At 41.4% G+C, this 13,160-nt stretch overlaps 1 protein-coding gene across 2 annotated transcripts in view; it reads right to left on the minus strand.

Moving 5' to 3' along the window:
- Positions 1–11,440, minus strand: part of MARCHF6 (membrane associated ring-CH-type finger 6) — a 78,351-nt gene extending 66,911 nt beyond the window's left edge. For both annotated transcript variants that reach the window (XM_045787146.2, XM_045787145.2), the window contains exon 1: positions 11,199–11,440. In XM_045787146.2, the coding sequence (XP_045643102.1) occupies positions 11,199–11,217 (19 nt within the window). In that variant the 5' untranslated portion in view covers positions 11,218–11,440. The remainder of the gene's footprint in view (positions 1–11,198) is intronic.
- Positions 11,441–13,160: the final 1,720 nt, after the last annotated feature.

A 13,160-nucleotide genomic window follows, 5' to 3' on the forward strand; every position in this document is an offset into this window, starting at 1 on the left:
TCCAGTTTATTCAGATTTCCTTAGTCTTTACCTAATGTCCTTTTTTGTTGTTGTTCCAAAATCCACCTGATATTTAGTTGCTATGTCTCCTTAGCTTTGCTAAGACAGTTTCTCTTGGCTCTGGCAGTTTTTCAGGCTTTGTTTTTGATTACTTTGGTCATTTTAAGGAGTACTGGCCAGTATCTTGTAGGACGCCCCCTATCAGAATTTGTCTCATGTTTCACCCATGACTAGAATGGGGCTATGGCTTTGAGGGAAGAAAAGGTCAAAGGCAAAGTGCCATTTTCATCACATCATATCAAGGGTACACCATTAACATGAATTATGACAGTTACTGTTGGCCTTGATTCATTTGGCCGAAGTAACAAAGGATTTTAATATCTGATTACCAACAAAAATTTTTACAGTTAATAGCTATGATCACAGTAAGTAAATATTAAGAACATATGATTGAAAAACATTACTCAAAATGTCTGTAAATAACCTACATACCTAAAACCAGGGGAGTGGGTATCTAAATTGGGGTACACTCACTACACGGAACATGGAAAAATGCATAATGTTAAATAAGCAAAGCAAAGATAAAAAATGAACAGAATACACACGTACTTCCTACCAGGTAAAAACATCAAAATAGCCTAAAAGAGAAAATATGAAAAAAAATAGCCATTATAATTGGTCAGATGAGAACATGGGTGATTTTCCTGCCTTCTTTCCCCAAAGTTTCTAGTGCTTCATTGCTACTTTTACAACTACAAGAAAAAAACTACCTATAAAAAAATACGCATGTGCTAATTAGGTCTTGCAAACATAAAGTCCCAATTCTACATGTATCCCAAAGTTTATTTTCTTATCTCTCCAGATTACTGGTAATTACAAACTTAACATTTATCTGTACTGCTGCTCCTGAAAGCCTGAAAACTACATTTTTTTGGCCTCTTTGCTGACTAGGCTTGAGTTGCACTGAGTCAACAAGAAGCACTTTAGTGGGAAAATTTTCTACTTCTGGCTCTAAAAACAGCAGTGGCAGCTAACTGCAGGTGCTTTGAACTCCTGCAGTAGTTACAGAGATCATGGTGGTGATTCTTTTTTCAAGTTTTATTTAATCTCTACACCCAACGTGTGGCTTGAACTCACAAACCCGGGATCAAGTATTATAAGCTCTTCCAACTGAGCCAACCAGGCGCCCCCTCCCCCCCCGCCCCCTCCCCGTGGTGATTTTGCCAGGAGCAGTGGGCATCTGCAAGTTCAGCACAGACAGTGGCTCCAACAGTTACCCGAAGGGTGTGCCAGGTATCAATGTATTTCACCTCAGTTCCAAATCTGTCCTTCAGCACCTGTCCAGTGGTAAGAGAATGAACTCGAAACATTTTTTTTTTTAAAGATTTAATTTTATTAGACAGAGATAGAGACAGCCAGCGAGAAAGGGAACACAAGCAGGGGGAGTGGGAGAGAAAGAAGCAGGCTCATAGCAGAAGAGCCTGACGTGGGGCTCGATCCCATAATGCCGGGATCACGCCCTGAGCCGAAGGCAGATGCTTAACCGCTGTGCCACCCAGGCGCCCCTCGAAACATTTTTTTAAAACAAATTTGTCAGTACAAGATGCTGGAGGGACAACACAGGAGGAAGGACGGACGTGGTTTTCTGGCTCCTGCTGCACTGTCACTAGGTTAGTCATAATGACCACCTTTTCACAACCCTACTGATAAGAACCCAAGACACTCCAGCCCTGTACCCAACAGTGGTATCCAACTCCCCCCACATGCCCATCCAACAACTTTGGCTCTCCTGCACCCTGGAGGATTATTTCCTGCTAGCTCAGAAACTGTGGACTAGCACTGGACAACTCCACACTCCTCCACTGATGTCTAAACGGCAACTGTAGCCCTACCTCTTTCAAGTCTGTCCCCATTTGGATACTTGCCCAGGTACCCTTTACAGTATTCTTTACATCTCTACAGCTACCCTCTTGCCATAGCTTAGTAATTCAACTTCCTCTGGTTAACTTACTCTGTGTTGTCTGTCTCTTCACTAGATCAAGACTGCAAAAAAACAAGATTTAAAGAAGAACCAATCAGAAGTTTTAGAACTGGAAGATACAGGGAGTGTGGGCTCACTCCTGGAATTGAGCTCAAAAGCAACGGCTGCCTCAAGAAAAAGTACTTTGTGGGGCGCCTGGGTGGTGCAGTCGTTAAGCGTCTGCCTTCGGCTCAGGGCATGATCCCAGCATTCTGGGATCGAGCCCCACATCAGGCTCCTCTGCTGGGAGCCTGCTTCTTCCTCTCCCACTCCCCCTGCTTGTGTTCCCTCTCTCACTGGCTGTCTCTGTCAAATAAATAAATAAAATCTTTAAAAAAAAAAAAAAGAAAGAAAGAAAGGAAAAGAAAAAGTACTTTGTACAATTCTTCAGTTACCAGCTGAACTAGCTGTTTTTGTTTGTTAAAAACATCATTTTTACCATGGCTAAAAAAACTGAAAAAAACAAAAACAAGTCATTCAGACAGATCTGAGTAATCTTTCCTTAGAGTTGATAGATGTTTCATTGTTAGATTAGTTTTATCACAAAAGAATGAAGTGAGCCTAGGAGCCAAGGAAAACAACTGACAATATTTGCTGCCAATGATAAAAATCAAACTTTCAAGAAAAATTAGGATTTTAGAAAACTTGTATCCACCACAATGAGCATGACAGTGTCCCCAATACCTAAAAGGCTTTTCAAGATGAGACAGGTAGAGATGTTAATAAATGTAAGCTTTTATAATACACATGAAATGTGTCAACATTTGGAAGGTCTGCATAACTCAATGATCGAGTATCTACCAAAAGACCAATACCTGATGTTACAAAACCATGCATGAGTAAAAAAAAAACACCAATGGATTTTTAAAAATAGCTTTATTGGGGGAGCACCTGGGTGGCTCAGTCGATTAAGCATCTGCCTTCTGCTCAGGTCACGATCTCAGGATCCTCTGATCAAGCCCCACATGGGGCTCCCTGCTCAGCAAGGAGTCTGCTTCTCCCTCTCACTCGCCTCTGTGTGCACACTCTCTTTCTCTCTCTCAAAATCTTTTTTTAAAAAAATAGGTTTACTGGGGAATCAATGACATGCAATAAAATGCACTTAATGGGTTATCGCTTGATAAGCCTGTCAATGATAAAACTGTCACCACAGTTAAGATAATGAACATATCTACTACCACCAAAATTAACTCAGGTCCCTTGATAATCTCTCCATCCCACCCTTCTCTCAGTCCCATTCCTAGACAACTATCAATCTGCATTCTAGTACTGTGGATTAATTTGCGTTTTCTAGAGTTCTATGTAAGTGGGACATACTCTGGCTTCTTTTACTTATAATTATTTTGAGATTCACGTATGTTGCTGTGTGTATCAACAGTTCATTTCTTTTCATCACAGACTAGTATTCTATTGTATAGGTGTATCATAATTTGTTTATTCATTCATTTGTTGAAAGGCATTTGGGTTGGTTCAAGTTTTAGGATTTTACAAATAAAACTCACATACAAGAGTTTGTATGCATTCATTTCTCTTAGTAAGTCCCTACCAGTACTATGGCTGGATCATATGTTGATTACACATTTCACTTTTTAAGAAACTGCTACAATGATTTCCAAAGTGGTTGTACCAGTTTTCATTCCAGCAGTATATAAAAGTTCCTGTTGTTCCACATTCTGACCAACATTTGGTATGGTCATACTCTATAATTTCATTCATTCTAATAGGTATGTAGTGATGATATCTCATTGCAGTTCTTTTTAACAGCTTTATTGAAATATACATACTATAAAGCTCAACAACTAAAGTATACAATTCAAAGGCTTTTAATGTATTACAGAGTGATGCAACCATTACCACAATCTAATTTTTTAACATCATCATCATCCCCAAAAGTAACCTTGTAACTATTAACAGTCATTCCCCATTCTTTCTCTTTACATAGATTTGCCTATTTGAGCCATAATTTGGATCATATAAAATGTGGTGTTTCCTGACCAGTTTCTTTCACTTAGCACAATGTTTATGAGGTTCAACGAAGTTATAATATATACCAGTATTTCATTCTTTTGTATTGCCAAATAACATTCCACTTTATTTATAGATATATTTTGCTTATCCATTCATCAGTTGATACACAGTGGGGTGTTAAGATATATTCTGAACTATCCTAGGTATATACCTGGTAATGGAAATGCTGGGTCATATGGAAACTGTAACTTTTTGAGGTTAACCAACCACACTCTATTTTACATTCACACCAGCAATGAATAAAGGTTCCAATTTCTCCACATCCTGGCCAATACTGATTATCTATCTGTAGTTTTGATTATAGTCATCCCAGTGGGTGTGAATTACTTCACTGTGGTTTTGATTTGCATGTACCTAATGACCAGTGATGCTCAGCATCTTTTCATATGCTTATTAGCCATGTGCATATATTCTCTGGAGAAGTGTCCAAATCTTTGGGCCTCTCTTAAACTGTGTCATTCGTTTTCTTATTGAGTTTTAAGAGGTTTTTTTTTTAACATACTCCAATAAGTCCTTTATCAGATAGACAGTTGCAAACATTTTCTGTGGCCGATCTTCACCTCTTAACAGTGTCTTTCAAAGAGCAGAAGTTGTGAATTTTGATGCCATCCAATTTATCAATTTCTTCTTATACAGATCATGCTTTTAGTGTTACAGCCAAGAAATCTCAGCCTAACCCAAGATCACAAAGGTTTTCTCCTATATTTTCTTCTAAAAGTTTCAGTTAGGTTTTTTATTTAGGTCTAACATCCCTCTGAGTTAATTTTAGTATATGGTGGAAGGTATGGCTCAAAAGTCATTTTTTGCTTATGGATAGTCAATTATTCCAGCACCATTTGTTGAAAAACAATACTTTCTCCACGGAACTGCTTTTGTACCTTGGTCAAAAATCAACTGTTCACACATGTATAAGTCTATTTCTGGACTATTCTGAGCCATCAAACCAATGGATTTTAATTTAGGTTGATTTAATTTTTAAAAGGTGATGTATATGCTTTCAGATGTAATACGGCTTAAAGAAACTACCACTTGTCGAATTTTAGCATAGTATCAAAGGACATCAAAAATTACCTGAAAATACACCTCCCTTTCTCAAATTATCTGTGTAAAACCCAACCTTCTTCATACACTTTAAACCAAAACATATCGCAAGAGTAATTGCAGGGGCAGAGATGTGAATCCAATGGTCTTCTAACAATCCAGACATAAAAAAGATTGGCAAAAAATTAAAACAATGCTCCTCTTCTCACTAAAATTTTGTCTTAGAAAATACATTTATCATTAAGTTATTTTTGTTAATATGTATTGCATTTAAAGTTCTGTTTTCATTTCTAATAGACTAAAAAGACATCCTCTACATAAACAAAAGTCCTGTAGGTCTTCAGCATTTAAAAGTATAAAGGAATCCCAAGAGCAATGGTCTTCAAACTGGTCCATTTAATAAAAGTGCCTCTAAGGAACTTTGAAATGGCTAAGAGTGGGGGAAATGAAATTCACGCAGGAAACACACTTGACACGTGGCCTAAGTACATAGCAGGTATTTGATATCTGATAAATGGAGAAGAAGAAAAAAAAAGACAAGGAATCTCCAAATCTTTTACCTCAAAAGTGCTATAACAGAACTTTACACTGAAAATACTAGATCTGATTGTATGTAAATTATACCTTGTTAACCTATCATTAAAAAAATACACAAGTGGGGGTACGGAAGAGAGAGAGAAAAGTAAAAGATTATAATGAAGTTGTTACAAGAAATGAGCATACAGAAAATGTTTCAATGTCTTCCAAGCCTTCAAGAACTCACCATGTCTGTTATGCACTGAATAGTGTTGTTTCCACCAGCTCACCAAAATTCACGTGTGTGTGTGGGTGGGTGTGTGTGTGTTTATTAGGAAAAAAGCACACAAGCATAAGTGGGGGAAAGAGCAGAGGGAGAGGTAGAAGGAGACACCCCTCTAAGCAGGAGGCCCAATGACACAGGACACGGGGCTCAATCCCAGGACCCCTGAGACCTTGGGATCACGACCTGAGCCAAAGGCAGACCCTTAACTGACTGAGTCACCAGGTGCCCCACCAAAACTCATATATTGATGCCCTAACTCCTAGAACCTCAGAATGACTGTATTTGTAGACAAAATCTTTAAGGATGTAATTAAATTAAAGATAAAGTCATTAGGGTGGGCCCTAATTCAACATGAGGTGCCTTTGTAAAAAGAGATTATTAGGACACAGACGTGCAAAGAGAGAAAACCATATAGAGACACAGGAAGAAGACAAAAATCTGCAAGCCAAGGATAGAAGCCTCAGAAGAAACCAGCCCTGCAGATAACTTTATCTCAAACTTCTGGCCTCAAGAACTGTGAGAAAATAACTTTCTATTGTGGAAGCCACCCAGTTGGTGGTACTTTGTTACGGCAGCCATTACAAATACAATATCCAAAACTGAATTTAACTCTTCCCATTCAGAGCTAATGAAACTAAACGAGAAATCATTTTCAAATCCTCCTCCCTATATCACCTCATCAATCACTATATTCTATTAATTCGACCCTGATCTGTTGTTTCTTTCTCATTCTTTCCACTTCCACTGACTGAACTTAAACTGCTGTAATATCTTGCCTTGCCCACTGCAATAGCATTCTAAAATACAGTCTGAATTAGTAAGTTTTCCCTTGGGGTCTTATTTCCTGTTCTCTTTTTAAGAACTCTTTCCATTTTACCTATTATAATAAAAATAAGCGATCTTCATGTCTTTACAGGAGAGAAGTAAAGCCCAACTAAAATAAGCCTGGTCTGGAAGAGAATACCCAGGTAGCCCAACATTAATCACTCACAGCATTCTAGCCGAGAAGGTATTCATTCTAGTTCAACAGTGGAGGAGATAACTTTTGGCCCCATGATCTCTTTGACCTCACATTTTACTTACTCTTCGCCCAACTCTTTCACTCCACTGCAGCTACACAGGTCTCCTGGTTATTACTTAAACATTCCCGGCCTACTCCCATCTTAAAAGATTTTACACTGGCTATTGTCTCTGCCTAGAATGCTCTGCCCACAGGGTATATCTAACTCCCTCTCTTACTTTGTTCCTTCTCAGTGAAGCCTTCCTTCACTGCCACATTTAAAACTGCAAGGCCATCCTCCTATCCTGGCACTCCTATTCCCTACAAATTTACTGTTCTCCACAGCATTTAGAACCTTCCAGTTATGCCATATAATTTATTTTCTGTCTTCCCTTCCTCCCCTACCAAGCCAAAAGAATGTAAACTCAATGAAATAAGGAATTTTGTCTATTTTGTTCCCTGCCTAGCCCAAGTGCATAAAATAGTGCCTGGCCTGTAACAGGTGCTCAGTAAGCATTTGTCAAATAAGTGCATGTCTGCTTGGTGGTCATAAGCATGCCAGAGCAGTGAAAGTTGATCCATGGTGAGAAGAATGAAGCAGACATGTCTGAAAGCAGAGATGAAAGACCATGTGGTTCTAGAAAGATGATAACTAGCTGTCTGGTCCTGACAACTTCCCATCCTTCTAACTCATTTCTTCCAAATCTGTGTCACCTCAGGTTTTACCATAGTAAATACAGAACATGATCAACAGCAATACACTTCAACTCCATACCTTCCCAGTATGTCTCATAAAGCATAAAGAGTAACTGCTTTGGCACTCCATAAAATATTACTGATGAGATTTTGTATTATGTTTTGCTAGAGTAAGGAGTGATTTAGCAAAATTTTTTTAAAAATCAGGTCTGTATCACTGGACTGAAATGAGAACACTCTACTATGGCAAAATGTATTTAATATCTTCATGAGGGTTTCATACATCAATACTTGCTTGCAACATCTATTCCAACAGTGTAGTGTTTTCCCTTTTAAAAAATGTATATCCTTGGGGCGCCTGGGTGGCACAGTGGTTAAGTGTCTGCCTTCGGCTCAGGGCGTGATCCCGGCATTATGGGATCGAGCCCCACATCAGGCTCCTCCGATATGAGCCTGCTTCTTCCTCTCCCACTCCCCCTGCTTGTGTTCCCTCTCTCGCTGGCTGTCTCTATCTCTGACAAATAAATAAATAAAATCTTTAAAAAAAAAATGTATATCCTTGAACAAAAGACAGATTTTTTTTCCCTGAAACTGAAAAATCTCAGTGCATTGCAGGATCAGACTCCTAATCCATAAAATGAAGAAGCTGCATACCTAAGGTATCCTCTGAAGTTTAAAGACTTGATGGTAACAGTTTATAAAACCTATCTACACTCATACAAACTACATACGAACAATATGAATGATTCATTTATCCTGTGTAATAAGAATGGATTATAAACCTGTTGATTTTACAAAAATAAAATTTAACGCACCAAACACTTTTTAGAGATCTTTAAAATCTAGCACTTAAAATGAAGAGCCAAAATCCATCTGGAAAATAACCAATTTTCTAACAGAATTCAATACTGTTTACTACAAATATAAAACATTCTGAGCATTATAATATAACATCACATATGGTACCCTGGAGAAAAGCAAGACGATATTTTTAAGAGTGGGAAGAGTTACACTCTACTTGTATGGTTGGTATTTTAATAACATTCTTAGCCTGTTGGCTCAGAAAAAAATAGAGAAGTAAATAACATTATCGATGTTTTTAACAATAGGTGACAATTTTTTAAATTTAATTTTCTTTACATATTTTTGTAATTTTATTTCATTTTTACTAAGTCTCCTACCCAAAAAAAACCTGTTTCTTTTGTAATCAGATAAAAAAACCCATCTGCATTTTTTCAATTTAAGAAATAATCTGTAATAACCAATGTAGCAAATAGAGCCGTTGTTTCCAAGCTGTTCTTCACTTTATCATGAAATCCTCTGTAATCCTCCCTTTCATGTTTTGTCAAGTTAAATTTAAATTTAATTTTGAAAATTTCAGAAGTCTTCTGATTTGGAATTTAGCAAAAGTTAGCATGAGAAGTATTAAAATTCACTTTCATTTCATGACTAATAGTTTCATAAAACAAATGCAAAAAAAGCTTCTGTCAAAATATGTAAATGATTCATCCTATAAAGGCAGTGACAAAAATAAGTTATTTTATCTATTTTAACCATAGGGTCTGACAGACCCGAGCCTGAATCTTACCTCTGACCTTGCTCCCTGCACGACCTTAGGCAAGTCACTAACACTACCAACCCTCCATTTCCTCTCCATAAAGAGTGGATATTGCCTACCTTAAAATACTGAGAGAATCTAATGAGATGTGTATAAAATGTTTAGCAAAATATACGCCATACACATGTGCTCAGTTAGTTACTTCAATAGGAAACTATTGAAGTCAATAAATAAAAATCATTAATACCTTACTCTGATCATAATTTTACAAGGAAAAAAATGTTTAAGCATTAGAAGTACACTGAAAATCTTTCTTTCATGATTCCATATAAACTCATATTCTGCAATCCCTGAGTTTCCACTAACTACAGCACCGTAATGTACGCAAGTACTAAGTGCCCAGGCTCAAAGAATGGAATTTAATGTAATATGCCAGCACACATCGTGATAAATAAATACTTGCCTTCCTAGATTGAGTCATTAAAATGTGAATCCAAAATGACCTGAAATCTATGCAGATGAAAATTTGCATACAGGGACTATCTGTCAAAAACAAAGTAATTCCTAACCTCTCAGCAGTTTCACTTTACTATTTTTTCCAAGGGAGTCTCCTGCAGCGACCAGCTTTCACTCACTGTGTATAATAAACACAACTGAGACATAATGAAAGGAAAACTATTTGTAATCAGAATATCTAGGTTCAAATCTCTTACTTGCGTGTGAAACTTGGACAAGCTGTTAAAATAACTAAGCCTGAATTTCCACATCTGTAAAAGATATTACTACCTACCCACCCGCTGGGGCTACTATGAAAGATCAAATATAAATGCATGTGAGTATGCTTTGTAAACGGTCACACACAAACGTCATTACGGTTGAGGTTCTTATTATCTAAGGAAAGACTTATTTAAAAAATGAGAAATCGAGATCTACCAACCCATTACATATATAGACAATATCAAACTTGTATTATTCACTATTGCACACCATGGCAGGATTCCATGATTTTCATCTAAAACCACCAAAATCGCGATCCATTAAGATTGAAAGACATATCCCCACATAAATACACCCAAGGCATAAATGTATCTTCACTGATAACCAAACCATCAAGAGACAGGTTAATTTACTAATTTCCTCTACAGACTCACAAAATTATTTGATAGATTCTGAAAAGATAAAAGCGCTTTAAAATACCCTACCTTCGGTGGATAAGCAAATGCATTTAAATACTCAAGAGATGTTTATACCTTCTGTATTCAGTTTACAAGGGTTAGCTTGTTCCAAAACAACCATATCCGAAACACACGCACCCACAAAACAAAGCACAGAAAACCCTGCTTACTGGTGTCAGGGATTCAACACAAAACAAACTACACCAAAACAAAAGAATTCTAAGCAACCTCCCTCCTCCTAATAACCTCGTTGGACCTTACTCTTCCACGTTTAGTAAACAAATTATTTGGAGCAGGGACGCAGAGGGCAAGGTTCTTAAACAGGGCTCAGTCCACTGCACTTAGCCGTCACCTGGCGGGGCATTTTTCGCGAAGTTTCAGAGTCAACAAAGAAGTTTTGTTGTCAGGGGGTAGGGCCTGCACAGCAGCAATAGGCGAAACGACAATAAGAAAGACAAAACCGGGTGGGGGAAGGGCGTGCAATACGCCCCCATACTTCGAGCAGCGACCACTGCGTGTCCCCCCAGGACTAAGGGGACGGAGGGGGCGGGGAGGCCACGCCGTCCCCGATTCCCTCGGCCCGAAGCCCCAAACCCCGGCGGGTCCCCGCCCTCCGTGGGCACGGGCGGGAAACGGCGGGGGGCGCCGAGGGGTCACCTTCCGCTCCCCCCCGCGGCCCGCCGCCCCTCGCGCCGAGCGCGGCGGGCAAACGGCCTCAGGCGTCAGCCTCACCGCTGTCACCGCGCGCCCCCGCCCCAAGGGGAGGCGCCCCCAGCCGCGCCGCCCTGGGCCAGCCGCCTGCCTCGAGTTCCGCGGCCGGGGCGCGGGCCTGGCCCGAACCCGGGCGCCGGTGCAAGGGCGCGGGCGCCGCCGCTCACCTTCCTCGGCGGTGTCCATCTTGTCTGGGGGAGCGGCGGTGACGCAGCCGCGAGGCTCCCGCTGTCGGGGCCGGAGCCTTCCGGCCGGGGCGGGGAGGGAGGGAGGGGGAGGAGGGAGGAGGGAGCGGAGCCGGGCCCGGACAGGTGCTTGTACTCAGGTGCGAGAGAGGAATCCAGAGGAAGGAGAGAGGGGGAAAGGGAGAGGGAGACAGGCTGACAGAAAGCGGACGTGAGAGGGGAGGGGGGAGGGGCGGGGAGAGCGGAGCGGAGAGGCCGGGGCGGGGCGCCGGGCGGAAGGGGCGGGAGCGCCCCCAACGACGCTGCCGTCACTTCCGCCGACGGCGACCGCGCGGGCCGGGAGAGCTGAGCGCGGGCGGGGCTGTGAGCCCACAGGCTCCGGGCCGCCTCCGTCTGGTTGTGGGCGGCGGGGCGGAAACCTAAGCAGGAGCGGATCTCTGGTGCCACCGAAGGCGGCGACAAAGGAGGCGCAGAGGCGGGGCGGAGGGGAGAGCAGCGTGAGCAGGCGCCTGGTGGCGAGGCGACGAGCGCAGCGAGGGCCCCGGCCGGTGTACACGACAGAGGCGGGTCCCTGGGCGGTTTAGGGATTCTCTGGGTGAAAATACGAGCTCTGCGCCCCGTCCCCCACCGCCGCGGGATGCTAGTGCCGTGTGTCTGGAGTGGGCCTAGGAATATGCATTTATGTTCGGCACCCGGATAGTTGGGGTGCACGTTTCGAGGAAGTACTGAAACATCCCTGAAATGTAAGAAGGCGCACACTAACGTTGCCAAAATTCCTCCCAGGGAGACTTATGCATTTGTTTGGAAGGACTTCAATAAACCACTTAGGCTGAGAATTGGAATACCCACCTCTAATAGAAATCGGTTCAGCGGCGAACAGGGCTTGGTATACTGAATTATGGACGCCTACCTGGCCAGAGCTGACCTGCTTCGGCCTTAGGAGAGGCTGACCTCTGCCTCCGTCAGTAGTCTACCTTTCCTCACTGACATAAGCTTGATTTTTCTTTAAATGAAGATCTATTTAGAAAATACGGTTTAGAAAGGCCACCACCCTAGAATCGCCTAAGTAGAAGCAAAGATGTATCTGAACCCCGCCCCCAAATATTTTAAACAATTTGCACATGATTTGCTGAAATAGATTCTCCAGCAATCTCTTTTCCATCTGTGTGACTAAAGGAGTTGGAAAGACCCCTCTTCCAAGCCTCCTAAATCAGAATGAGATTTAGAATAAAAATAATGAACCGGAGTCCAAAAAGAGAACAGCCCTTGAAAACTAATGTCGCTGATTTGACTGATTTCACTCATGTTACCCAAGGCAGGAAGGCAAATTCTTCTTGACCTGATAATGGAGACCCACTGATTTCAAGGGCTGAGCTTTAGAATTGATCCCATGTAAGCTTGTACTTAAAAATGTCGTTACTATCTCCCAAGAAATTGCATTTGAAGGAGGCTCATTCCCCAACCCCTATCCCTTCCAACCCCGACAGAAGCTCACACCCCTGTAGGGCCTGTGGCAGAGCACTTCTCCCTGAGCTCAGACCAGTGGCACAGTTCAGGACCACCAAACCCAGTCTCATGTTGTATGGCATAGGGGGAGGAATTATGTGAGACAGACTTTGAGATTTGCTGAAGGAAGTACTGGTAATATTTCAGGGCAGGTATATAAACCTCAGGGTAGCATTGCTGGGGTAGGACCGGAGGGAAATGTGTGTATGTGGTGAGGTGGAGGGCTCCCTCTTGTCTTGAAGTGTTTTACTTAGTGATGCTCAAAAACATTACTTGTAGAATTGAGAATTGCCCCAACCTTTTTTCATTTAGCCTTTGGAAGTTAAATATAAGAGTAATAAACCAACGTTTGTTGAATCCCTGCTGTGTGCCAAGCACGGGTCCTCACAACAGCATTTTAGGATACATAAATCAGTCACACTTCTCTTGCTTGCCATT

Source organism: Ursus americanus, chromosome 15 (genome assembly GCF_024610735.1).
Source record: "Ursus americanus isolate L20-20 chromosome 15, mUrsAme1.1.p, whole genome shotgun sequence".
Classification (NCBI taxonomy): domain Eukaryota; kingdom Metazoa; phylum Chordata; class Mammalia; order Carnivora; family Ursidae; genus Ursus; species Ursus americanus.